This window comes from Indicator indicator, chromosome 12, assembly GCF_027791375.1.
Source record: "Indicator indicator isolate 239-I01 chromosome 12, UM_Iind_1.1, whole genome shotgun sequence".
NCBI lineage: Eukaryota > Metazoa > Chordata > Aves > Piciformes > Indicatoridae > Indicator > Indicator indicator.
Genome location: NC_072021.1, coordinates 28,449,521 through 28,477,012, shown reverse-complemented (window position 1 = coordinate 28,477,012; position 27,492 = coordinate 28,449,521). Strand labels below are relative to the sequence as shown.

General features: G+C 41.9%; 1 protein-coding gene across 1 annotated transcript in view; it reads left to right on the top strand.

The window, feature by feature from the left end:
* Positions 1 to 21,340: 21,340 nt before the first annotated feature.
* The window catches only part of LRP12 (LDL receptor related protein 12), a 43,191-nt gene continuing 37,039 nt past the window's right edge, over positions 21,341 to 27,492 (top strand). Inside the window, exon 1 of the mRNA XM_054385316.1 lies at positions 21,341 to 21,443. Within this exon, the coding sequence (XP_054241291.1) occupies positions 21,365 to 21,443 (79 nt within the window). The 5' untranslated portion in view covers positions 21,341 to 21,364. The remainder of the gene's footprint in view (positions 21,444 to 27,492) is intronic.

Here is a 27,492-nt window from a genome sequence, read left to right as displayed (position 1 = left end):
AGAGTTCCAGCTCTTTGATTCTAAGATTAAGCAGAGTCTAAGAATTCTGCTAAGAGAAGTTCAGACATGGGAATTTTAATGTTTCTGGGATGCTGCTTACACCACATGCCTATGCAGATCCTGTCTTTACAGAGGTAAACACAGAAGTCATACACACTTCTATGACTCAGTACTAGAGGGAACTGAGTACCCACCGCATCAGAGCTGGAACTTCAGTTCAGAAGTACAAGAAGTATATCATTGGCTTTGCCTCAGGAATGGATTTCTCTTTTTAAAAAGCATTTACTTCTTCCAAAGATTGACTGTTAAATGCAGACCTGTAATCCATATGGTAATTCCTTTCAAAATTTTGGATGCTCTTCAATGCAAAGGTCAAATGTCAGGTCTAGAGCTAAAATCTCTTGGTATTTCACTGTCATTTTTTGGTTTGTACAGGCAAAGATGCCACTGAGAGATTAAGTTTAAGCTGAGGAAAAAAAGAAAGCAGATGAATGAATGCTATGCTGCTTAATGCTGTTCTGGGAACCGCTAGCAGCTGTGTCAGCAAAATTACTGCTTTGCTGGTGTAAGTGAGGCTGTGGACATCCGTCGTCATCCAAGCTGGGCTGAACTGACTGAAGATATTATTGCACCAAAGTTTGCCTGTCGCCATCCACAGCCTTGCAGATGAAAATAATTACACCACCACTCCTGACCCATCTGGTTGTACTGAAACTAAAGCCCTGGGCAGACCAAATCCTCTGGCAATGCTGGCAATAAGGGGATAAGGGAAGGGTCCTACCTGCAAGACAGGACCAGCAAGAGCTCCCAGCAAGAAGAAGGCAACAAAGATCTGGGAACTCCATAGCACAGTCAAGGTGCAGGGCTGATGTGTAAAAATGCCGGAAGTTTATTTCTGGATGGTGTGCTGCTATGGTTGTTCCTGTGTAACAGGAAGGAGTTTTAGTGAAAACAGATTTCAGATATTCCATAGACAGTAGCTTGAAAGTATACGTTCAGAAAGCCTGCAGAGAGTGAATATGCAAAAGATTGTGCAGACACATTTAACTTTGGCTGGGTTTACAGTCTCTATGTATTCTGAAGATAGCTTTTCAGATGGGATGCACATATATAACACATTTAACATAATCCAACCATAAAACATCTTGACTTCTTGTGATGAAAAGTAGCAAAAGAACTTCAGAACTAATGTATTAAATTGACTGATATAAAATGGAGGGTTTTTTTTTTCTTTTAAAAGGTTCTGAACATTTCCAGCATTACAGACACTTTAATTCATGCTTTGTGCTTAACTTACAGCAGCTGTATTCTCTAAAATCATACACTTGGTCCTGTCCTCCCACACGCTCTATCAGCTAACCAACAAAAGCTCTGAGGGGTTTAAAAATAATCTTACTGAGCTCAGGGCCAAGGAGCATTTTACACTGATTATATACTACAGGCCTTTTGTAAATCAGTTTATCAAACCCAAGAGAAAGCTGCAAATCTGGAGATGCATTTTTAACTCTAATTATGCTTATGCTAATTATTAACAAACTGATGGGCAGCAGTCGAGTGTTCATTAGGTACTGAGTATTCCTTCTGCAAATGTCTCATTTATGTTCTTTTTAACATTCAAATATCAAAATAAATCATTAGAACAACCATTGGCATTTTAAATTAATGACAAATCTGGATGATCTGGAGCTTTAATTTTCTGGAGAACTGATACTTCCATTGCTGGTGCTAAACGACTGGGACCAGGGAGAAATTTTCACTGACCACAGTTTTATTTACACAATTAAGCATAAGTAGGCAGGTTTAACAGCAGGATGTCTCAATTTAAGCATTTTTTGGTAACAGTGTCATGTCTAGGGCAACATATTTCTCAAAAGACAGACATTTTTAATGATGTTAACAGTTGTTGAAAATGATTATAACGAAAGGAAAGGAAGAAACCATCCCTTTTCCAGAGGAAGCATTTATATAGGAATTGTATTGATCAGCAGTACTTACTGGGTAAGTACATGCTGCCTTACAGTCACAATATGGAAAATTCCCAGAAGCTACCTTTCAGTGCAACCAGAAAAAATATACTGAGAGCTCAAAAAAATGAAACAAAACCCCCCAACCCATTCAAAAAAAAAACCCAAAACCCTTAGGTAGCCTCTGTGTTTGGGGTGGCTATTTATCTCAGCCTTTCTTCGTGTTCATAGGAGTGCTGTGACTGTGCAGAGCATGCACAGTGGTTTTAATGCTCTTATCACTGGGACAATCCATGAAAATGTTGGATCAGAGTAACCAGTCTTTGAGTATTGATCTGCACTTAGTTTAATAGAAGTAGAAGTTTTGTCCCTGCAGCAGAGCCACATCATACAACTGGATGCAGGGCTGTGCTGTTGGATAATCCAAGTAGTAAACTGAGGTCATCCTTAGGCTGCCTCTTCCCAGTTTCCAGCCTGATCATTACTGCTTTCCTCTTTGTTAACCACTGCATTCAACTCTTGGTCTTTTGGCCATGGGAAAGTTTTGATATACAGCCATCAGGATCAGGATTAGGATCTGTGATGTCAAACATAGAAGAGACGACATTTTTGCTATGAGATGTTTCTTGGTGCCATACATGTCCTCCCAGCTGCCAGCTGCAGCTTTCCTTCTGCACCTTGACCTATGTGCTGGCATGGCTGAGAGGGGAGAGACCTCCACACCTGTAAGGGTATGATGGAGAACTAACTGCAGAACTTCCTGAGTCTGTAATTTTAACCACTGTAAATACAGGAGCCCAATTCCCTTCCCTACATGTGTTGTTATTCTAGCATCATCCCAATGAAATGCTGCTGGCTGCTGAAAATCAGGACTTGCATTTAAAAGCCAGAGCAGTCAGTGGTGAGTCTGGCATATGGGGTTTGACTGCAAGCAATCACAAGAACTGAGCTGGTAAAAAGGGACATGGGTTGAAGCAAGGGAATACGGGAAAGTAGACAGAAATTAATAGCAGAAAGCTGGGGGAGGTGTGTGTAAATAAGTGGGCAGAAAGTGGGAAAGAGCCTGGGAAAATTAGGGAGCAAGAAAGGATGGAAACAGAAAAATAACTGCTAGAAGAGAAGGATGCACCAAAAGTGAATTCACAGACAGTGGCAGCACAATGGGGGGAAAATGAGAAATACAGAAAAAAAGGAAAATGAATAATGCATTGGTCCCTTGCACTTCAGTTCTGGAGTGGATTTTGGAGTTATTACTGCAATCTCAAAGTTTTCCAACCAAATTGGAATCAAGTCTTCACTTGACCCTTCACAGCCTATTAGGCAGTTCCTTAGATCATAACTGATTTATAGGTGCTCATAGTCTCCCATCCTGACTGTGGTAGCTTTGCTACAGCTTAACCTTCCTGAGCCTTAAATGTCTTCCCTCTGGTAAAGACTAAACACAGCCACCTTTGCATCCATCCGAAGCTGGCCTCCTCTTTCATTCTATTGCTCTGAGTTTCCTTTTCCCTTCTGGAACCTTTCTAAAAAATGTCTTTGTTTACCTTACATCTTCCTGCATCATCCCACTGATGGTGTTTATGAGGCAGGCTTCCATGTACAATGCCTGTCACATCTTATGCCACATTGCCTTCTACACCCTGAATCTCCTCTAAATGCTCTCTTCTTCTATGAAGTCAAGAAAATTATATCCTTGAAGTGTGTTTTGTGGAGGAGATGCTACATTTCAACAGAATAAGAAAATTCTTCTGGCAAACTCAGTCACCTAGATGCAGCCTATTATGAAGTGCATCATTTCAAGTACTGCTTGTGAATTTTATGCTCTTAGGAACAAGTTTTTAATTGTCTCCTGTGGTTGGGAAATTCTTACCACATGGGTTACAAGAAAACCATTTCAGAAAGAGCTGAAAGTCTTCATGAGTAATGCCCACAATAAACAATCCTTGACTCGCAGCCTGGCTGGCTAAGCTTTTGCTTTAGGACACTGAATTTGCTGAATCTCTCCAAGAAAAGGAAATGGAAAAGTAGCACAAAGGTCATCTAATTTACAACTGAATGAGGTTTGAAATTGAGACCAGGCACCTTGACTGCCCACCTGATACCTACCTCTTCCCCACCTTTGGCCCTTCCACCGCATTTACCTCTCCCCTCCAGCACAGAGGGATTTAAGTTGTAGCTCATCTAATTATTTCATAGCTTGAGGTAAAGGAAAGACTTTACTACTTTCATCTGCATGTGCTGTCTAATCAAGGGAATTAGCAATAGGTGGTGACACTGCTGTACACACTAGTGCTGGAGAAAGGACCACTTGTGTAACAATTCACCATTTTTGTAATTAGCAGATTACTGTGTCCTAACAAAGCAATCATCACCAGAAACAGTTGCTCCACTAGTCCTACATCTGTTCACAGGGTGAATGGTCCTGTCTCTCCCACTCCTCACCAAGGAAAGAAGAACTGATCGTGCCCAGTGAGAAACTGCATTACAGGCACAGCAGAAGATCTGCTGAAATCTCATTTGTTTTTCATTGCATTAAAATTATTTTGTCCTTTGGTTAGCAGCTGCTGTTTGGATTCAGTGATCCAGCAGTCCAAGATACTTAAAGTAAGCGCTTTAAATAAAACCATCAGAAAAGGATGGCAACATGGGAAATGCTATTAACACGATTTCAGCCTTTAGTGCAGGAAAAATATGGGCATTGACAAGATGTCTATAAGTCATCAAATCACATTTATTCATTTGTAATAGAATTAATATTTCTAAACTCACTAAAATAGTCTTGTAACGTGGAGCAGTTTGAGATTGTAAAAAAACAATTTGAAAACTTCCATTTAGGCTTTAGAAAATTGTCATTGAACATTTTAATGACTAATGATTTCTTGTAATGTCTTTATAGCATTCTGACATTAATGGAGTTGCCAGTTAAAAACAGAACCATAAAAATACGTGTGGGCAATTAGATGTTTCTTTCCACCAGAAAAGTCTGAATCCCAATGAAATTACCTATGGTGTTCTGAGGAGGTGTGATGTTACAAACAAGGTTGTTAAAGGCTGTTAAAATATTCAGCCTGCAGTTCTTGTATGGGTAAGAGGAAGCATCTGTGCTGTGGATGCTATTTACTTTTTGCCCACCATCTCGAAATCTTAATGAGTCTGTGTTCAGACATTACACAAATTAAACATCCACTGGAGACAGTGGGACCACTCTGTATGCCACCTGGAACTCAAGTACAAGTGTGGGGGCTGTATCTTTGGTGGCAATACTAATTGTCTAGTTTTACCTTTCATCTTTGTCAGGCACTTAATTACAGAACCTCAGCTTCTATGCTGGTCACATTAGCTTGGGCACACTGAGATGCTCCTGTGTGTCTTATAAATCTTGAAGTCTTGCAGGCCCACCTAGAACAGAGTTTCCCAGCTTTACCTGCATCCCAGCCTTCTTCACAGCTCACAGTCACCACAAATCACATCCCCTGGCCCTTCAGCAGACAGTTAATCAGCTGCATGCCTGTGATGGCTGACAGCAAGTCACACGAGACCCAGGACTGGAAGGCATCATATCTTTTCCTCAGTATCAAAGGGAATTGAAGCAGGTTAAGTCACCTGGTAACCTGCTTAAGGTCTCCCCTGCACAGCCAGGAGCTCTTGAAAGCTGACCCTGTGTGGAACTGCCACTGGGTAATGAGACACCACCCGCTGCTACCAGGATCTTGTAGTTGACCACTCCCAGCTCTACATCAGGAGCAACTATCATTATGGTTTGGTTGATTTTGACTACACAGACAGCAGAACTAAGTGCATTTTGGCACCTTACATTGGAGTTATTTGACTTTGCAGCAGTCCTAAGTTGTTGTTTTGTTTTTTTTTTTTTTTACAGTTCTGCAAGCACTTAACAGTTTAAGAAGTATATGGCCAAAGCCTTCAGTCATTCTATGAGTCTGATTGTCTTCCCTTCAGGTTTGCTTTCCTCCCCACCAGCATGTGTACCTACAGCAGCACACTCACAGAGCAATGCCACAGAGGTGGCTGGGTCGGGCATCTTAGCTTTGACTTGTCCTGAAGAGGAGAGAAAGTGTTGCTGCCACAGCCATGGACTGAGCTTGGGAAGAAATAGTCTGTCTGCTGTGATTTGGAAACTGCTATAGACAGGAAGGGTGATCTGGCTGAGTCATAGCCACTTGGTAAAGGATCTGGTCCAGCTGTTGGTAGAAAGGGTACATCTCCTACGCTGCTCCAGACTGAAGACTTATTTCAGGGGAACAAGCATGCTCCATACTGGTATTTTATTTCCAAGAGAAATGGCTCCCCACCTGTGTGTACCTGGGACAGATTCACTGTCACCAAATTGCTTGTGGGAAAATAGTGCTCATGCTCCTCACCTTTGCTGGTGTTACAGCAGACATAAGGAGGTGAGAGCAGCTCCATCCAGCAGTGCATGTCACAGCACCAGGCACAGTCACAGTGACCCTGCCTGGTGGCATAGGGTGAGGAGAGGGCAGAATATCTCAGGGGGCAGCAGGCAGGCAAACCAGAGTCCAGTGATGTGCTGTGACCATCTGCAGATACTGCCAAATTACCTGGCTGCCCCCATCTTTTCTTCACAGCCATACCAACAGGTAGGCAGTATGGATGGCCAGGGAGAAGGACTTGTGTGAGAAATTCAGTCCAGCAGTATAAACACACCCTCTCAGTACATATAGCCACTGTCAGTGTTATGAGAACTAAAGTCTTAAGGGACTGGAGCACTGCCTTACGAGGAGAGGCTGAGAGCCCTGGGGCTTTTTAGCCTGGAGAGGAGAAGACTGAGAGGGGATCTGATCAATGTCTATAAATATCTGAGGGTTGGGGCTCAGGAAGGAAGGCATAGGCTGTTCCTGTCCTCACTTGCACCCTGGGATGGGACAAGGGGCAATGGATGGAAACGGCAGCACAGGAGGTTCCACCTCAACATGAGGAAGAACTTCTTTACTGTAAGGGTCACAGAGCACTGGAGCAGGCTGCCCAGAGAGGTTGTGGAGTCTCCTTCTCTGGAGACTTTCCAGCCCTATCTGGATGTGTTCCCGTGCGACCTGTGCTGGATTCTATGGTCCTGCTCTGGCAGGGTGGTTGGACTTGAACACCTCTAGAGGTCCCCTCCAATCCCTAGCATCCTGTAATGCTGTATTTTGTTTTTCAGCAGTCAGGTGACAGATGTCTGTAGTTAGAAATTTAGCCAGGAAGTATCAGGATCTTATCAACAAGCTCCAGTGAGAAAACTTTGCAATTCCAACATAGGTGGTTTACGCCCTAAATATTGCAAATTTTCTCCCTCTCTTGGATGAAGTTTGGTGAGCAGAATCTCTGCTGAAAGGAATCCCAACTGCTTTTGCATCAACAAAGCAGAGTGCCAGTGCATATGTGCCTGCCTGAATCGTGACATGGAGAAAATGGAATGTGATGCAGCTGTGACGAGGTTAATAGTAAATTAGCATTGTCCCATTGAAATTTGAAGAGGGAGGTGAGCAGCATTGTTAATTCTCCATCTCCCTAAAAAGTCTTAAGAAAACTAGTCAGCTATCTGGCAACTTAACATTTCACAGTGCTGCTTAACATTCAGCTACAGTAAGTGAAAGCCAGCACTAGCTACTGTGCTGTACTTATTAAAGCTAACAGAGCATTACAGAAAAAGAGTTATGGTGACTAGCAGGGAAGGAGGGAAAGTTTCCAACAGGAGGGGAAAGAAAATTCACAGTGCAAATGTTACTTGTATTTAGTTTGCATATGCACTTTACTATTTACCTAGTGCCCCTAACTCAAAATGTGCTCCTAAACAAAAGGAACTCTTTTAATGAAGTGTACTTTTATGTTAACAAATGAACAACACTTAACACAAATAAGATTTTATATCATAGACAAATTATCTCAAAAGTGGAGACACTTCCATAGAGTTAAACACTTAGGAATACAAACTTCCCTAAACTACAGGGAGTAATTTCACTGCAGTTGGTGAAGTTGTTTAGTGTCCACATCTGTGTGAGGGAGATCTTTTGTTGCCTTTAAATGCCTTTGTATTCAGGTGATACTGTTGAGCATTGCATGATAGCTTACTTCACTTCAGAATGAAGGTCAAGGCAACCTGGGCTTACTGAACCATAAAACTTGTTTAGTGATGTGTTGTGAGTGCTGGGCACGTACACCTGTATGTACATAGCAGCTGCAGGTTCTCCAGGCTAATCATGTATTGGGGTGGTACAGAAGACAAGTGTTATGCTTTTGCGTCATGACATTAAAGAGGGACAATCTGGGTGCTTTGTGGGTTGGAGGAAGCAAGTTGATAGTCCAGCCACTGCTTAGCTGGAATCTCTCCTGATTCTTCACTCTTCTGTACCAACACAGTCCTTTGAATACCTCTCCTTTGAAAACAGTCAAGACCAGTATATGCCTCCCACACTGATTCAAAGACAACTAAACCTTGGTAAGAGATAAGTGTGCCTCTTATGCCTCCACCCATTTATTTTTCATCAATTTCCCATTTGTTAGGGGTGATTTTCCCACACCTTCTGGTTTGGGGCTTTACTTTGAAACCTGAACAAGCATGAAATAAATCTGCTGTAGGAAGGCAGACTCTCTATGCTTTTCACATGCTGGCAGTAAGAAAGGAATCTCTGAGAATGGTGGCAGTGAGCAGTGGGGATGAGGTTAAAGATGAAATAAGTTGTGCAGTGTTCCAGAATGGGCTTGAAAAGATTCTTTTAGCAACCTTTCTGCCAGGCCTAAAGCTTTATCTTGTTCCTTTCTAACTCAAGTCCTTTGCCAGTACTCAGAGCTGTGCCCAATTACCTGCTGGTAGGGGAAACTGATTTTTACAACAAGCTCTTTCTTTAGCAATTTTTATTTACAAATAAGTCTACACAACATCCTGCTTGTGTGGACATACTAAAATCAAATAGCAGTAGGCAGTTCTCTTCTTCACATTTCCCAAGCTGTTTTTCCCAGTAAGTTTCACATTGGGAGCTCCTTCCCTGCACAATTGCAAACACAGCTCCTCAGAGTGATGACTCTGCCCTCCCTTTCTTGTTCTTTCTGCCTTGGATGACAGGTGCACCTATCTGCTGCTAGTCTGTCTGCTGGTCCATGCAGTTAGGCCATGTTCTGGCCCTACCTTCTGGCCTTTAGCTTCAAGTTCAATTGCTCCTCCTTCCTTTAGCAGGAAGAAAGGCCACCCTGCTTTTCCATGAACCCTGTCTAGGTGTTCTGCACAGAGCAAACAATGGTTTCTTCCAGGATACCAGAAGGAATGGCTTCCTCCTAAAATTCCCTAACTTCCCTTTTGGGAATATTTGTTTCTTTTTTGGGTATGTAATGGCTGGCATCTGCAGAAAGTGTAAGGCAATTATGCTAGTGCCTGCTCCAGTTGATGTGTTTGTTGAATTCCTTAGTATATGTTTCTGTTCACACTGCACAAGGTAATTCCCTCAAAATGAAAAGGAAGACCCTTGGCACATATGGATTAAGAAAGGAATATGAACACTAAGTTTGGGAAGAAATGTTTGTGTCCCAGTGTCAGAGCTGCATTTTTGATATGGACTACCACTGCTAACAGCTAGGAGTTCCCCATGATACATGAAAAAAAAAAATCAGTGTGAGCTATTTACTTTTATGCAGAAGATGTAAAGATCCAAATTGTTAAAGAGCACAACTGCATCACTTAATCATAGAACTGCTCAGGTTGGAAGGGACCTTAGACATCATCTACTCCAACCTCCCTGCCATGGACAGGGACACCTCTCAATTAGACTTGGCTGCTCAAAGCCTCATCCAGCCTCCCTGGGCAGCCTCTTCCAGAGTCTCACCACCCTTGTACTGAAGAACTTCTTCCTAAGCTTCAGTCTGACCCTCCTCACCCTCAGATTCTGATACTGTAGTTAGTTATTTAATACAGTAACTAAGGTTTCACTGTAGACATCAGCATGAAAATGTCACATGCTCATGAAATGGAGTGCAGGACACCACTTCACTTGTTCCTTCACACTGAAAATTTGCATGGTGTGAGTTTCTGTAGCTGTCTCACTGCTGAGGGCACTTTTTACATAGTGTTGAATTTGTGTTTTCTTTCAGGGCATGCATGACAAAAGCTGAAGTTTTTTCATAACTGTAACAAGAAAATTTGTTGCTGTTTGATTTTGTGTGTGTGTGTGTGTGTGTGTATCTAATGAGACTTAGTTGAGAGTTTAGTCTTGAATTCCTTTGTAAAACGTTCCCTGCTACACTGAAAAAAAATCACACCCACTTTGTATTCAGATCAATGAAGAACGGCATTTGAGGGAATGCTAGGTCAGATCTCTTATCAGCATTCTTCAGATTCATAAAATACAAGGTGACTGATCTGATCTGTTACAATGGTGCTCTGCAAAGCTAGAAATATAATCTCTAAGTACACCTCTTGAGCTGATTATTTACTAGAAAGACATGGTTTCAGAATTTCTCATCTGGCTCTCTTTAGTCTACTGAAATTAAGAAATGGGCATTTTCTTGTATTATTGCCATCATTTTGCTGAAATTCCATGACTGTATTCTACCAGTCAGCAGCAACAGCAGCATTTCAGATTTTGTGGTGGTTGTTTTTTTCAAGAACGATGACAGCAGATCAAATGGTAAATTAGTTATCTATCAGATGCTTTACATATTTCAATTTACCAGACTTTGATGATGTCTTGTTTCAAACAGTATTTTTCTGATTAAGACACTATATAATCCCTTTGTAATTCTGCAATAGTTGACTTTTAAATTTTGTCAGTAATTACTCTTAAAGGTCTGTTTGCTAAGCAAGCCAAATGTAAGTACTCATACCATACTCTGTGGTAAAACTCAGAGGTCCTGTAATATGATCAGTACAATCTACTCTTCTGAATTAAAAATGTACAAAGAGGAAGATTCTTAGGAGTTAAGCTACTTTGGAGAGGATGAAATATAGGCCAGATAACCCAGCAGATAAAAGACTAGCAAGGTAAAGCTATGCAAGTGAAATGTGATTGTAAATTCCCTTCTCCTTGCAACTGCTCACTGCTAGTGCTGCTCAGACCTTGGTATAAGCATATGCATGGTAAGCTTGGTGAGAAGAGGTATGGGTATGAGCTCAGACCCTTTTCCTGCTAGCTTCTGTACTTTGGCATCATTATAGAGCTCCTTACAGTGGCTGGGTCCATGCAGCATCTGCGTGTGCCTGATTCCAGCTGTACTTCAGCTCCTGCATCCATGTACACTGCAGTGTTTTGGTAAAGAAGGACTGGAGTTACCTTCTGGTATCTTTCCATTTCACCTCCAGAGCAATGTACACCACCCAACACACATTCACTTCCGCCCCAAGGGAGCAGCTGAGTGACCTCACGTGAAAGATGGGAGTCATCTCCCTAGTTCCCTGCAAGATACTCAGAGCAATAGAAGTAGTTCCCAATTCCTTAGAAAAGATTCTGCCTTTCCCCAAGATTACACAACCTAATTACAAGACATACAGTAATTTTCTAATAAATACCCTGAAGATGCATATCTTCTAGACTGCCTCATCTTTACAGATTCTGTTTCTTCGTATTCCCATACCTGCCAGATCACCAGATATAGTGACATAATCTTCATTGCTTAATTATAGTCATTAGTCAAGGGATTTCTGCCTCAGACATATAGCTTACAAGCAGTCTGTTGAAGAGGTTATCAACAGGTTTTAAAAATAAGCCATTTGACATTTGAACATACTCTGCCAGTCCCTAAGAACAGTAAGAGAATAAATACCTATTTATCACCTGAAGGATGTTATGTGGTGAACAAGCACAGTAAAAGAAGGAAGGCTGCATGAGCATCCATTGCTAAAATTTGATCACTTCTGAATGCACTGCAGTTTAAAGTACTTTTTCTCATGTCATATAAATTATGAATGTCTATTTATATGTATATAAAAAATGTCTGTATGTTCCTTATGTGGGCTGGGGGTTTCTTGGAGGGAGGAAAATAAAGGGGAGGGAATCTTGAAATTCCAACAAAACCTAATATGTGAGCAAATTTTCACTCCCAGCCCTAAATTCCTCTTGAGATTTCCAGGTGTTTAGTGCCTGTCTACACATAGGGAGTATTTCCCAGGAAATGAAAACAATGGCAGCAGCAAAATGAATCACAGACCCTATCTTGGTGCAGGGTATTTGCTTCTTTATTCTCTGAATTTTGACTTCACAGACTCATTAAGGTTGGAAAAGACCTCCAGGATCATCAAATCCAGCCACTAACCTAACATTGCCACTAAACCATGTCCCCAGGCACCACATCTACATGCGTTTTGAACACGGCTGTGTCTTTTGCTTTTGCACAGTTCTTGTTGGGTTTTGGGTTTTTTGTTTAAAAAGAAAGCAGATTTCTACTCATTAGTTACATCAAGAAAGAGCCTGCTGAATTTCCCAATATTTCATGACTGTACTGGTCTTCTACAGAGGCAGTCCTTTAATTCAGTTTACTATGTACATTCAAGCATACTTGAAATGAGAATCCTTGAGCAATGGGCGCTGTGCATTCATGCAACGAGATATCCAACATCACAATCTTCCCAGTTTAAATGGAAATGGTGAGCAAAGGGGGCATTACCTCATTCTTTACCTTAGAAACTCAAAAGGCTCTCTTTGGTTTTTTTTCCTCAGGGTCACTGAGGATAATTGCAACAGAGTCAAAAAAAGTTCTCTCTTGGTTTAATGCCAGTTTGTGCCAGCTATCATGGAAGTCCTGCTAGCAGCACCCCAATCATGTATTATTCTTCACCTTCCCATTTTTCTTTTCTGGCAAAGCCTAAATGTCACAAATTGTAGATCTTACAGCTAGGCTGCACTATCCTATGCAGAACTGTCTCTACTGGAAGTAAGACTTTAGCCTGGGTCTGTCCAATGGGTCGTTGGAGAAGGCAGCTCAATGTGTGTGCTAGGTTCTGCTTCTCCATGCTACTGGTTGGAAGAGCAAGATAATAGTAACTAATGAGCAGTGCTTTTGAGTTCACAGAAAAGTTGCAGCAATATGTGGGGCTTTCAGTGACCTTTCCTTTGTCAAGGACACTTCAATTGTTAGAGTAACAAGCAGCATATCTGTACAGAGCCTGGCTAGGAGACACCAGCACGTTGACTGCAAACCGCAGCCAAGCTGGAAATTCTCTTGATAGTTTTGTGATGTCCCAGATTATTGGAATGAAGTTTCATAGTTCTGCCCCTGTTTTCAGCAGGTTTTATCTCCTATAGGAAGAAATTGCCAGAGCAAGACAGAGATTTGTTCCTGCACTTTTATGTCTACATTCAGGCTGGGAAGTTGAAGTCTTCCAAGGAAGCAACCAAGTGAGTTTTATCTTCTCCTCGGTGTCTACAGCAGCTTCTCTAGAAAGCTTTATCTGTTTAAGGGATTTAGAGATTAACACCATGGCCAAAGTGTATACTGTCTCTGGACACACGGATTAAATGTGAAGAAATATTGGCTTTCCTGCAACTTTTTATCTTTCCAGCTCTAGATCTGTGATGAATAAAGGAGGGGGAGGAGGGCACACAGGGGAGTGAAATGAGAGACTGGTGTTGCAGTGCCAGCTAGCTAGGTTATCGTGACACTAACCAGTCATCAGGGACAGGATTGCAGATAGTGATGGAGGGTTTATTACTTACTGACAGAGCCTTTGTCTTTACCCTTTTGCTCTGGATGACCATGAATAAACAAGGAAAGTCTGAACACTGTGGAAAAATAACAAAATGTCCTTCTGAATTTTAAGAGCCCTACGTGCTAGTTCTGAAGAAAATAATCCCAGCTGCCAGCATTTCTAGGAGTCCCAGATATCTCCTGCAATGCAATTATGCAGGCTCCGTAGAAAACTATTCTGCACATTTGGAGCTAAAGGACAATATAATAAATGACTGCAGTGAACTACATTGCTATTGCATCAGATTGCATCTGAATCCACTACCAGTGGGTTTTCTGGGGCTGGAAATCTGCCCTTCAGGATCTCAATGTCCTCTTGTTTGTTTGCTTACATACTCCTTGATACTGCAATACCGGTATGAGTCCAAGGTAGATTAGAAGCAGCTGTTTTGTAGCAAACAAACAAAAGCCTTTCTCTATTAGCTGTTATCACTTTTTTCCAGTGGGGAAAAGAGAAAAAAGCCAGCTGTCTGTTTGCAGACAAGTAAACTTCATCAAATGATTGAACTTTTTGCAAACAGAAAATTTGGAGTTTGATCCAAGTGTGATTTCAGGGGTAAAAAAATATTAGTGGAGCTTCATTTACTTTGAGGAACCACACTAATTCCTGCAGTTCATGATACACCCTGTAGCTCAAAGGTCTCTCAATATTGCCATGAGAATATCTCAGTGCTGTTGTGCTACTGTTCACTTGGAGTGTGTCAAAGACTTCTCCAAGCCTGACAGTAATAGATTGCAAACATAATTTCAATAAATAAGCAGCACAATATAGTAGGACTAAAGCTTGAAAGGGAAGAATGAGGTGCAGAACTGCCTAGCACGGTGGAGAACTAAAATGTAGACCAATTAATTTTAGTCCTAAATGTAATTTTCAGTATATTGAAATGCTCCTCCAAATGATCATGCTAATTGTAACCCACTGATCTCTGGCTACAGGGGAACTGTTGTGGATCTCCCACTCTCACTCACAGCAGATGCACTGAAAAATGCAAATGGGATTTAGGCACCCAGGCTTTAATTTACTTATGCAGCTCTAATGACTAGATGCAAAATGTACTCTGAAGAATAAGTGACAGAATGTGAATGTCATAATCTTAATCTTCCTTTTACATTTGCTTGTATTTTAATTAAAAGATGGAGGAATGCTAAAAGAAAATGTAGGACATCTCTCTTCACTACAGGATATCACCCTACCACAAGGTCTAATTAAAATTTTGAATTATCAAACTCAGGACACTTTAATTCAGGTTGCATGTTCTTGAATGTACATCTTCAGGAATATGGACAAAGTCTTGAAATGCATTTAGTCTGTCCTCTGTGCAGCTTAATACAGATTTGCTTTTACAAATCAAAGTGTTTGTAAAATAGGTTTCAAATAAAGGCAGTTTTGCCAGAGTAGACTAGAATGGTCCATAAAATACCTTGTTAAATGGAAACAAACTACAAAATTAACTGCTTTGAGTTCTAGTTTACATGTGTATTTTATGCAAACTTCAGATCTTAAAGTTCATGCTCAGGTCGGGAACTTCCAGAGCTTGGCAAATCCATGGCAGTCTTAATATACCATCACGTGGGGTTTGACACAGCTTCAATGGGTGAGCAGATGATGGTATTGCAATTCACAGACTCACAGAAACGTTCAGCTTGGAGAAGACCCTCAGGATCACCAAGTCCCACTGAGAATCCCACTCTACAAGGTTCACCCCTAAACCATATCCCCAGGCACCATATGCAAACAACCTAAAACACATCCAGGGTTGGTGACTCCACCACTTCCTTGGGCATTCCAATGCCTGACCACTCTTGCTGGGAAAACGTTTTCCCTAATGTCCAGTCTAAACCTGCCCTGTTGCAGCTTGAGGCCATTCCATCATTGAGTACCTGTGGGAAGAGACCAGCAGCAGCCTCTCCACAAAGTCCTTTCAGTGATGAGGTCTCCCTTCAGCCTCCTCTTTTCCAAACTAACCATCCCCAGCTCCTTCAGTTGCTCTTTATCAGATTTATTCTCCAGGCCCTTCTCAGCTGCCTTGCTCTCCTCTGCACTGGCTCCGGCACCTCCACATCTCTCTTGCATTGAGGTGCCCAAAACTAGATACAGTACTCGAGGTGTGGCCTCACCAGAGCTCAGTACAAGGAGACAATCACCTCCCTACTCCTACTGGACACAGCATTTCTAATCCCAGCCAGGATGCCATTGGCTTTCTTGGTCACCTAGGCATGCTGCTGGCTCATATTCATCTGCTTGTCCATTAGAAGTTTTATGAGTCAAGTCATATGCAAAGTCTTATTGAGAGTGTTGCAAATATGATTTGGGACAAGGGAAGGCAAGACTTAGAATGACTTTTTGGAATAGGTACTATTAAGATTAAGATAAAACAGGTACCTAAATAAAAGTGGAAGCTGCAACAGTGCTTAAATATATATATATATATATATATATATATGAGTGTGTGTCTACTATTATTCTGACAGAATAACTATTGTGTTCAGAAGGTTAGGTTAGGTTAGGTTAGGTGAAAAAGTGTGATACTCCTTGGAATGCTATTGCTCAATTCAGTATCTGTCACTTACTGTGTCTGTACTTAGCAGCCTGAGAGAAGCTCCTGGAAGCCCTCTCCTCTAACTCTGGCTAACCTGTGGTTTATGTTAAGGTCTTACTACAGCTTGTTAGATGATCTGTCTCGCATTTCTCACGAACTTTCACCTAAGAGTGAGTGCTTTCAGATTTAAGACTGGAGTTCCTCTTGCCAAATCTGGTTGTCATGCTTTAAGAGCTTAATTATTACTTTGAAGGATAGTTTTCTACTGGATGGACAACGGAAAGAAAGATTTACACAGAAGTAATGTAACCCTCTAGCTCCTGTAGGGACTCTTGCCTTTGAAGCTAGCAGCTATACTACAGAGTGCTCATGCCCACTTCTACAAGTTTCTATCTCCTAATTGCAACCCATCCATGAAACAGCATCAGGTACACCTAAGACAAAATCTGTTAAGAATTTTAAACAGCAACATCCCAACTGCTGTTGTGTAATAAAACCAAAACACGTGAGACTGGGTCCTGGAGAACTGTAGGCATCACTTTTAGCACATATTAGGGAAGGAGACTGACTGGCTTCCGTTCCTGGATAGGCTATAGGGCTAGAGCTCCTCTGGCTGAGAACTTGTCCTCCAGCTCAAAGTCCTCCACTTGGAGGTTACAGGTGCCCAGTACAAACTGATGATCTGGAATCATGGCTAAAGATTAGCTGCACTCAACAAGATAAAGAAATTATGTGAGCAAAATATTAATGCAGCGCTTTGGCTACATCTTCTTCCAGCCCTGTCACCATGCAGAACAAGAAGACTGCTATAAATCTGGAGTTCATTCTGCTTCTTGGAACTCTGGGTTATATTTTAGAAGTAGTTCACTACTTCAGACTACTGCTATAAATCTGGAGTTCTTTCTGTTTCTTTGAACTTTGGCTTATACTTTAGAAGTAGTTCACTGCTTCAGGCTTCCTGCTGTTTCTGCCTTAATGACCAGTGGGGACATGATGTGCATGTGCAGACCAGATGAAGGAGGTTCTAATTTAACCTAATTAAAAATCAAGAATATTACTAGTGTAAATATAGAGCCTGAAAAGCTCTTTGCTTCAAAAATTCTGAGTAAGAAAAAATAAATTGAATACAGGAAATGAAAAATTCCACAAAAAAACCCCCAAGTAGGCTTCTTAATAGCTCTTTCTGCACAAGTTAATTAGCTTCTTAGGTTTTGACAACTGCTGATGAAATGTTCTTCTTAGCATGGATGAGATTTTTTTTTGTTTGTTTTGTTTTCTTTGTAATCATGAACTCTTTTGTCTTGGCTTTTTCTTTCCTTTGGCATATTGATGGGATTTTGCCTTTCTTTCCCCCTTGGTCTTTGGATTTGTCTGTTCTAAAATTAAAATATTATTAATAGTTTAGTGCTTCAGTTTGTCCATGAAACAGCTGAATACTTGTGTTCTTCTGACACTATTCAACCACTTTAGATAACCACTGATACCTATCTAGTGCACTGGAAATCCTGTAGTAAAATCATGCTAATAGAGTGGCTTTTATGCCACTTCTGGCCCTGTTATTAAGGATGCAGGCAGATGAAGGGTAGCGCTACACTTGATCTTTGCCTGCCAACTAGGTCCACATCACCACAGTAAGAGTTAAACTGCTTTAGTAACCAGTAAGGAAAGAACAAAAGCAGTTTTCACGGGCTAGTGTTGGCATGTGACTACAACTCATGATTAAAGCTGAACAGTCACTTGAACATAAAACAATTGTTATAATATTTAAAGCACAATATCCAATATGGGTAAGAGAGACAGTTCAGATTCATATGACTAACAAGAAAAAGTAACTATTGCTACATTAAGGACATGAATTACTTTTGGCTGAGGTAACAAATTTTGTAGGCAGTACACAAACCCCTTTCTCCTGCAGGGGATCCAATGACTGTTCAGATTCTAGGTGAAGAGCTCACAAACTGTCTGCAAACACATCCTCAGGTGGCTTGAGGAAACTAATGTGAATCCCTGAGGCAGCCAGTGGAGCACAGTGCTTAAACTAATATGCCCCACAAATTTAATCAGAAGGCAAGCTACAAGGATGCAGCTACAGATGGAGAGAAGGAAGCGCATGTGGCAGGCAGTGAAGCTAAAATTACTGTAAACAACCAATTGCTAAAAAGAAAACAATGTTTAAACTACAGGGGGAAAAGACCATATGCTGATATCATTAGTAGGTGCCTGATAATTCTTGCAGAAGCTGCTTCAGTAGCTTCATGTGCCACCTTTGAGGTTCAGACAGAAGAACGACTGCCTGTTACAACAAACTTGGGTTTGTTCAAGATGAACCATATGTGCACTTTCAGGATGCTTTATCTTCACCTGTCTTCAAATACAAAAGAAAGATGGTGTCAACTTCTATGTCAGCTTAAAATTATTCCTACTGATAAACTTTTGTAAGTCCTTTCCAGATAAGAGTAAAAAAAAGAAACCACCAAAAAAACCCACAGTCATGATTAGAATTCTGTGTATGTAAAGTGATGTCTATAATTTCCTATGTACTCTTCTGGTATAAAAGAAAGAGTATTCTTCTCCCCAAACATCAAAGAGATTAAGACAGACAGCTCACAGCAGAGGCCAACAGAAGGAGCAAAAATGTTAAAAAAATTAAAAATTAAATGAGAGTAAGACATTTTACTCAGATAACTTTGCTAGGAAATAAGTAATTTGAAATACTGTAAAGTTCATTGATTTGGTGAACTTGCTAAGAGTGCTACATGGAAAGACATGGTTTGACAACCTGGGTGTCTTATCTGGACTACTAACACATTCTCTTCCCTGGATTTTGAAGATCCAGCTCATCTCATATGCAGGCAAACTGTTCTTGCAGAGTTTTTTTTCTCTACATCATTACTTCAGCATCTCATCTTTTGCTTGCCAAGCTCATTTAGCACTGAGGCAGGACTCTTTTGCATATCATCCTTCACTCTACATCTTTGAGAACAATGTTGAAATTAAGCCCCTGATGCCAGTGGTTGATGCTTTGCTCTGCTGCCATGAATGATCAACATGGCAAAGGGTAGCCACTTTTTTGGGCAAGTGATTGAAAGCAGTTTTGACAACATAGATATCTGGGTTGATTGGAATAGCATTTAATCTGAAAAGATAATTACTGTTGTCTTCTTTGTTATACAACTAAAATCTATGGAAAGAGAATTGTATCACATCTCTCAATAACATACAAGTGGATCATAGAAACTGGGTTGAATTAGACAGACAAAAATAATTTAGGGAGGAGTGGAGGAAGGCTATGGATCATGTTTCATGTTAACCTGTCTCTATGACAGAGAGCTTGACTGGGTCTGTTAGGGACTTGCACTCAGCACGTACAGCTGCAATTACTATGGGAGGGTTAGAAGTCCCTTCATGTTCATAGGCTCTCTGAAGTGTCTGTTCATACAAGCCTCTCTCAGTAGCTACAGACCAGAATTCCTGAGCATCCTTCCAGCATTCCATTGTTAACAACTATAAATAAAAAGAGGAATGGGATACAATGGGTGGTGTATATAGGTCATCTGAGGTTTCACTGAAGAAGTTTTTTAACTTCCAAATAGAAAGAAACTAAGAAAGTTGGCTAAAACACTGTGAATGCTTTACTTATTTATATAAATCTATAAATGCAGATTGTGTGTTCTTCCTTAAAGTGTTCATTTTGTATGCATAGGCATGGCTCCCCGGGGTGAACAGTCACATCCCTCATAGGTTCAAACTGCACCTAGACAAATTTACTGAAGACTTATACATTGAGGATTATTAAGCTTAATGATACCACCTCTAGTACAGGGTGTTCCTGGGCCAGAACTTCTCAGAGAATTGTAGAGCATTCATGCTTGTCTCATTTATGGATGGACTTAATCTAAGGTCTTTTCCAACCTAAATGACTCTTAGAGGGAAAAAAAAAAAAAAAAAAAAAAGAGAGGAATGAGGAGAAACAAAGTAGTCCCCATAGCAATCGCCAGTCATGGAGCAAGAACTCTGGTCTGATCCAATGCATCTGTTCTCATGGTGTAGTTATGAAGTCCCAGTTAACTTTGGTTTTCCTCAGGAACGGTCATACTTTGTTTTTCCAAGCCGATCAGTTGATCTGGTAGACAAGAAGCGCTTCTCCCAGCCTGCAACAGGCACTGCAAAATCCAAGCTGGATTCAGAAGTTGTGCTGTGAATCCCGCTTGCTTTTGACACTCGCTTAAACAGTGCAGAGCAGTAAGTAACCGCGGCAGGAAAACCGTCAGCAAAAGCTGAAAGACGGGCAATGGCAATTGAACACAAAGCGTCACAAGGAACTTCGATGGCGTCCGTAATTTTGAGCCTACAGCAGTTACCTTTTTTGCTCCCACGGTAGTTTTTCGGCCTCACTAGTGGAATACGTATTTGGAGATCACAATCACAGCAGCGCCGGCTGCCGAGGTGTCTCATAGATTGGGTACGATTTCACATATAGAGCCTTCTTCAGGGCAGGGAGCCAGAGCGCTCGTATACATTTGGTTACTTCGCGTGTAAGCCGGGAGTCAAGGCTGCTCCGCCGCCATAGTGACGGGAAGATTCACCCCCGCCCCCTCCGTCTGAACCCTTCTCCTCGGAGGACGCCTCCTCGGGTCAGCTAGACGGCGGCGCGTCCCCGAGGGACTGGCCAGTTCAAGCAACTCAGCCCCACCGGGGCAGCCGCGGATCCCGGGATGGGGCGGGCCGAAACCCGGCGACTTGAGGAGGAGGAGACGGAGACAGTGGTGAGGCGGGGCCATGCCAGAGCGCGGCGGCTCGGGCCCTCCCCCGCCGTCTGGGGACCGCTGCTCCGCCCCGCCCCGCCCCGCCGCCCGCCCGGCCCGCGGCTGCCGGGAGCGACTCCATGCGCTCCGGCCGTCAGTGCGCAGCCGCGGCGGGGCTCAGCCGGGGAGGAGGAAGCGGCGCGGCGCGAGGAGGAGCAGGCCGAGGCCGGCGGAGGTGGCGGCGGCGGCGGCTCCGGCTCATGGCTCATGGCTCCTCGGGCGGGCGGATGAGGTGCGGGTGTGCGGGCCGCTAGCGCTCCCCGAGGCGGCATCTGCGGTGGGCGAGGCTGCGGCGGCAGCTCCGGCTCCGTGTCAGGGAGCGCGGCGGTCGCAGGTCCGGCTCCTCGTCGCCTCCCTGCGGGCTGGTGTTATGGCCCCTTGGGGGAGAGCAGAAGGCTCCCCGACTTGGAGGTCAGCGCAGCTCCTGATCCTCGTCGTCTCCTGCTGCGGTAGGTACCGGGAAGTGACGCCACCCGTCCGCCTCCCTCTCCCGGGCCGGGAGGCGGCCGCCCGCCGCGGGCGAGGGGGAACAAAGCGGCCTTTCTCCTTGCCGGCCTCCGGCGGCTCGGCGGCCCCGGCCACTGGTGGGATCCCTCTGCCTCTGCCCACCTCGGGCCCTGGCGCCTCCTGGGACCTCCGCCGCCTTCCCCGCGGTGGCCCTGCTGGTGTCCCCGTGCTTGCCCTTCCTCACCCGCAGCCCCGACCTGCCCTCCGAGCTCGGCTGTTCCAGGACTCTCTCTGGGGGTTTTTCGTATCTGTGGGGGTGGGCGGAAATCTCCTTAGGGAAGTTCTTAAAACAGGCTGGAATTTGGCCCAGCTGCCCTCGGCTTTCTCTCTCGCAGATGTATGTTGCCGGGAACTCTGGAGTTGGCGTGGGGCCGCGCAAACAAACCAACCCCAAATCCTCTGAGTCACGAATAATCGCTATCTGTGGATAATAGGGATGTTTGGGAGATGTTCCACGTCCGGCCGGGCAGGGACTGTCGCGGCCTGGTGTCTGTGGGCAGGTCGAGCCCCTCAGAGGGCCGAGAGCCTGCGGGGGCAGTGGGGGGTGGCTGGCACTGTGTGATGAATTTGTGACACATCAGCACAGGCCTTGAAGCCCTTCCAGGGACCTTTGCTTCTGCTCAGCCTGCGTTCACTTCCTACCCGAATGGCACGTTGTTTATGGCTGTAAAACCATCTTTGGACAGAACTCGTGTAAGTGTGTTGAGTGTACTCGGGTTGTTTTCACAGTATGTAAGCGGCCCAGTAATACATGATCGGGCAAAATGCAGATGCTTGACAAGAGTCGTCGCATGTTTTCTCACAGAGTTGTTTGTTTTACTAACTCGAGCGTAGGTTGTGTCTGTGGGCCTCCAACGTGGGAAGCAGCCTTTGGCACGGAGCTGGGCATGTGCCTTCCTCTGAGGACAGCAACCGGGGCCCTGATTTAGCAGTTTCTTAGGTAGGCGCCTTTCCATATGAAGGTGATTGAGCATATGAAGTATTTAAGGTTTGTCCATGCAGAGGGCTTTGTCCAGCCTATGCCTGTGCTGCAAAGATCAGTGCAAATTCTTAAGTGCAGATGTACTACAAAAACCTGCAAGAACACTTCATATTTACATGAGTAAAAGTAAAGTAGGCTTCTTCAAACAGTTATGCCAGTACCTGTAACTGAGTAGTTACACTGGTATAAGTTAATTTTTTGAGGGGACCTAATTGCACCGAGGGAGGCACTGACCAATCTTTAAATGTACGCAAATCAAGGAAAGGAGTTTTGATATCTACGTAGGCTGTTAAAATTTTGATACATCAAAAGATAAAGTGAAAGCACATCTGGAAAGGAATTGTCATATGATAGAGAAGGAGCTGGTAGGGTAAAATCTCAAGTCTGGATATATTAAGCTGCCATTATGTTTGTATATTTAGTGCACTTGATAAAATTTAACTTCTGGGCAAAGGTTTTTAACAAACTGTTTATTATACTCATGACAAAATTGAAGTGAAAAAAATGTTGTAAATGTCACGATATACCTCATCAGCCTGACTTCAGAAAATAGATTGGGATTGTAATGCTGCAGCTTAGGCAGTATTTTCAGCATTTCCGCAATAAAAAAAATTAAAACACAAGGACAATCTTCAGTTAGAGAAAAAGACCCAACCAAATAAAATTCTTGCTGAATATAATTTTTCATAGACGTTTAATGAAGGCTTTCCAAAGTTCACCCAAGAATGAAGGCTCCATAAGTTTCTTTTTCCTTGCTGAGGAACATATCACCATCTGTTATCACAACTGCTGGGAAAGAGAAGCTGCTTTGGATTTTGATCAATGTGCTGCCTCATCCTCATGAGGAATTAGTTTTCTACTAGCCTTGTTTGTTACAAATGTTCTGACCAGTTTCACTGCTGGAAGGAAAGGAATTTTATCCTCTCCGGGCTAGAGCATCCAAAACAAAAGCAAGCATTCACTGTGTAGTGTAGCTGGTTCTGGAGCTGTCATTTTGATTTCTCCTGTTTGTTTCTTTTGGGAGAAGGAAGTGGGAACTATTCCCTGTTAAAGCATTTTACCTTCCTGTACAATTGCTTTTAGCTCTTCCAAACCAAACTAATTTAGTATCAGCATGAATTTAATCAAGGCACTGCTGACAGCAGAGCTCTGGACTATGATGTTGATCCTGAGCAGAGCCTTGTAGATATCATTATGTTACTGTGTGTTAAGGCTTTGAATTCAGTAGGTGGTACTCCAGGTAAATGCACACTTGGAAAAACAGTAGTGCATCACTTTCATTGCCTTCCATCATGCAGTCAAGGCCATAATATCTAGAATTTTCTGCAAATTAAAATCCTCAATTCACCAAGGTTGATATGTGGGCATTGAGCTCTCCAGAGAATGTTTCTCTGTTTCCCTGTAGTTAGTGAATTTTTCAAACCAACCTTCTGATGATGACTATAATTATAAAACTTTGAGAAGGAGGAATACTGATGAGTGAAATATTGGAATAGCACCGACTAACGAGAATTACAGCTTAGTGGGATGTTGGGCAATGGTATTTGTTCTTAATAGGTCTGACATTTCTTGGTGGCTTGGAAGTTTTATATCCAAGAAATAATTGATTGTATGTGTCTATATAATCCTGGCATGGTTTTTACTGTGACAGGTATGATGATGTTTCTGCATATGTCAAAGGCCTTTGCAGTTAATCCAAGTTCAAAACACAACTGTGTCTGTTGCAGAGTAATTTCTTTAGGAAAAATGTCATTTGAGAAATTGTTGTCTTCTTGAGGGCAGCATTTTTCAAACTACAGTTTTGATGCTTGATTGACTGGAATCCAATGAATGTTACTTTTCTGTTAAAACAGAAGCTTAGATTAGAGAACTGAATTCCCAGTGTTACCGTATTTAACACTCGGCAGGGTGATGATCTGTATCTTAGTGGTACTGTGATGCAGGATTTTTAGGGCCTGTAGGTGGGATTGATGTTCTGGAGTAGAAGTCGAGTTATGAAAAGTCTCTGAGGTGTTGTAGTGCAAAAGGTGGAACATGCCTTTTGTTGGCATAAAGTCCAGAAGCATGGGTACTTGGCTTCTTCAGATTTCTGGAAAGTCAAATTTTTTATAGTCTTAACTATACTTCTCACCCAGATATATTACTTAAAATTCCTGTCTAACTGACCAGAAGACTACAGGGAACTTAGAATGTTCTGTATAGTTGGTAGCAGTCAGTGCAGAAGTACAGTAGGTAAATTTCCTTGCTTTTGGCTTCACCAGGTGTGATGAGTATCAAAAAAAAAGTACTTGAAATAGTAGGACAGGGAGACTGAAGTGTTCAGAGGTAGAAGTGGGGGCAAATAAGGAGAATTACGACTGATCTCTATCTTGGGGATGTGTTTGGCTTTAGCGAGTACTTTTGAGGCACCAATGTTGGAGAAGTATTAGCAGAGGTCAGAAAATAATTATTCACAAAAATTATAGTTGAAACAATGTTATATGTTACTACTGAGCCTGAAATGCTATTGACATTATTCTGGTTGTTTAAAGAAATACATATTGCACTTATATAAGCTTTAAAACAGTTTTAGGTTAGAGCAGTTGTAGGTTTCTATGGTAGAAATGTTGCTTACAACAAGTTTGTGTGTGTATATATGTATGTATGTATGTAATTCATTGTTCATTTGGTTTTAAGATAGGTAAAATTGTCATAAAAGGTCACTGCTCAGGACTCAAATTTTAGTTACGTGTCAGTTTGCTAATGATGATACGAGGAAGAATAAAGGGTTGTTCACCTTTATTGAAAGAATAGCCTGAATCATGTAAGCAAATAAAGTCTGCCAGCCAGTTTATTTAATTTTCTAAAGAAGCTGAACTGTAAAGCCAGAACAGACTGTCCTATAGCAATGACTTAGCTTAATAAATGATTGTACTTTAAACTCTTCAGTCCACTCTTTACCGATACTTTTGTGAACAGATATTTTGCTAAGCAGTGAATCACATTATTGTCTAAACTGCTGTGTTTGAATAGTTTTGTAGTCCTTGAAGTGAAAATTTCTTAATGCCATAGGAATTTATATAATGTAATAAGTCGATAGTATGTTAAATTGTACAAGTATATACATACTCAACTGACTGTTCAGAGCCACAGTTAGGTCTTAAGTCCAAGTGTCTATAAGGTCGTGTGGATAATCTTTAAAGTGCTTGTTCATTCAAAGGGAGAAAAAACCCCACTGTATGCTAGACAGTCTTGTAGCAAAAAGAGCTTGAAAATGTAATGTAAGGCACTGGTTATGATTGTTATGCACTAAAGGAAGCAATTGTCAGAAAGAGCAGAGAGGTACTTGTAACTGGAATCAAGACAGAAGCCACCTGACTCCATTCCTGTCATCAGAGCAAAGCATATAATTAGCATGACTTTTTCAGCTCTTTCTGGCTTTGCTAGGAGAGGAGGAGTTCTGCTGGATGAGTGTTGGAAAGGCTGTACAGGTGAATCTGTTTGCCTCCTTTGCTTTATTCACTCCTATTTCAGTATCAAATAGATGCCAATTGTATGGGTATGGTATTCAACTAAGCTCTAAATATATTGCTTTGTGTTTGTCCTGGCCAAAGCTTGCAATTATATAAGATCAGTCTTGTGGTTCATTAACAGATCTCAAATTTTTAAACTTAGTGTCTTTGGTATGTCATGTGTATGCCTTCACACATCATTTATCTTGTACTACACACCTCAGTTCCCCAGGCTGTAGACATTACATTCATACTTGTAAAGTATAATTCACTAGTTTCCTCAGAATTTTTAAAAAATCATGAGTACTGTTGGTACTACATAAATACTGTGGTCTCCTTCTCCGGATGTCTGCATTTTCCAAGTTTAGTGTTCCGTTTATGTTGTCCTAGATATTTAAGGATGGTATTTAAACAGTGGATCAGCTGAGATACTTAACAAGGCATTAATTGAAAGAGTGTGATTTGTCAACAGCTGTGCATTTTTTTGCCTTGCGTGCAACTGAGAATTCCTAGCTGTAAGATTTTGTGGTGCTGATTATTACCGAGTGTCAGTTGGTCAGCAAGATTCATCCTGCTTAGTTAACATGGTTGTAGGAAAATGGTGAGTACCGATGCATTTGATACTGTGGAAGATAGTTGTAGATCCAAGTCTCTGTGTTTATCTCCTTAGGAGAAATAAATGCTCCAAAGAGTTCATAGCAGCCTATATAATACCATACTCTCCAGGACTGTGTTCTTCTGACTCTTTTTTTTTTTTTTTTTTTTTTTTTTTTTGCTGCAGTTGGTACTTTACTAATGCTGTATTACTTGAAGGCTTGCAGTTGCATTGAAATATGTAGTATTGATTCATGTATCTGTGTTAAAATTACTAAATTTAGCATAATCGACAAATCAGTGCAAATACTTCAAAAGCGTTTTTCTCTCAACAGATGCTTTAAATTTGGATCCATTATAACTTTTGCTACATGTGTTGGTGGCTTTTTAAAAAAGCAAGCATATTTAGTGTGTCTGCTAGATATATTTTTTTTTTCTGATGTTCTATTTGACACTTTGAATTTTAGGTTACGAGGCAGTATACCTTTTTAATCTGTTTGTAAGAAACAACTTTCTGTAACTAGTCAGGGGAAAAAAAATAGGTTTCTTTTTTTCCTTTTGACTGACTTGTTAATGGTTCAAAAGTAAGCTAGCAAGCAAGAATAAGAGCCCTAAAAACTAAGGAAGCCTACAAGTAGAGTGTATTTTGAAGGGTGAAAAAAAGAAGTCACATGTAAAGATTTGGTTTAGTAGCTTGAGTTATCGTAAGATGGTCTCTCTTTTCATTTAATCATCATGCATCTTGTCAGTACTCTCCCAGACACCTTTAGTTTGTGGAATTTTTTGATGTGGAGGACAGCTGAATAACCTGTTCACTCATATAGTGAACTCTAAATTTTCAGTAAAGCCTAGGACTGGCTCTGCATAACCACAGCAGACTTCTAAAGCCAGAAAACAGTAGAATGCCTCTAACGAGCAATGTGA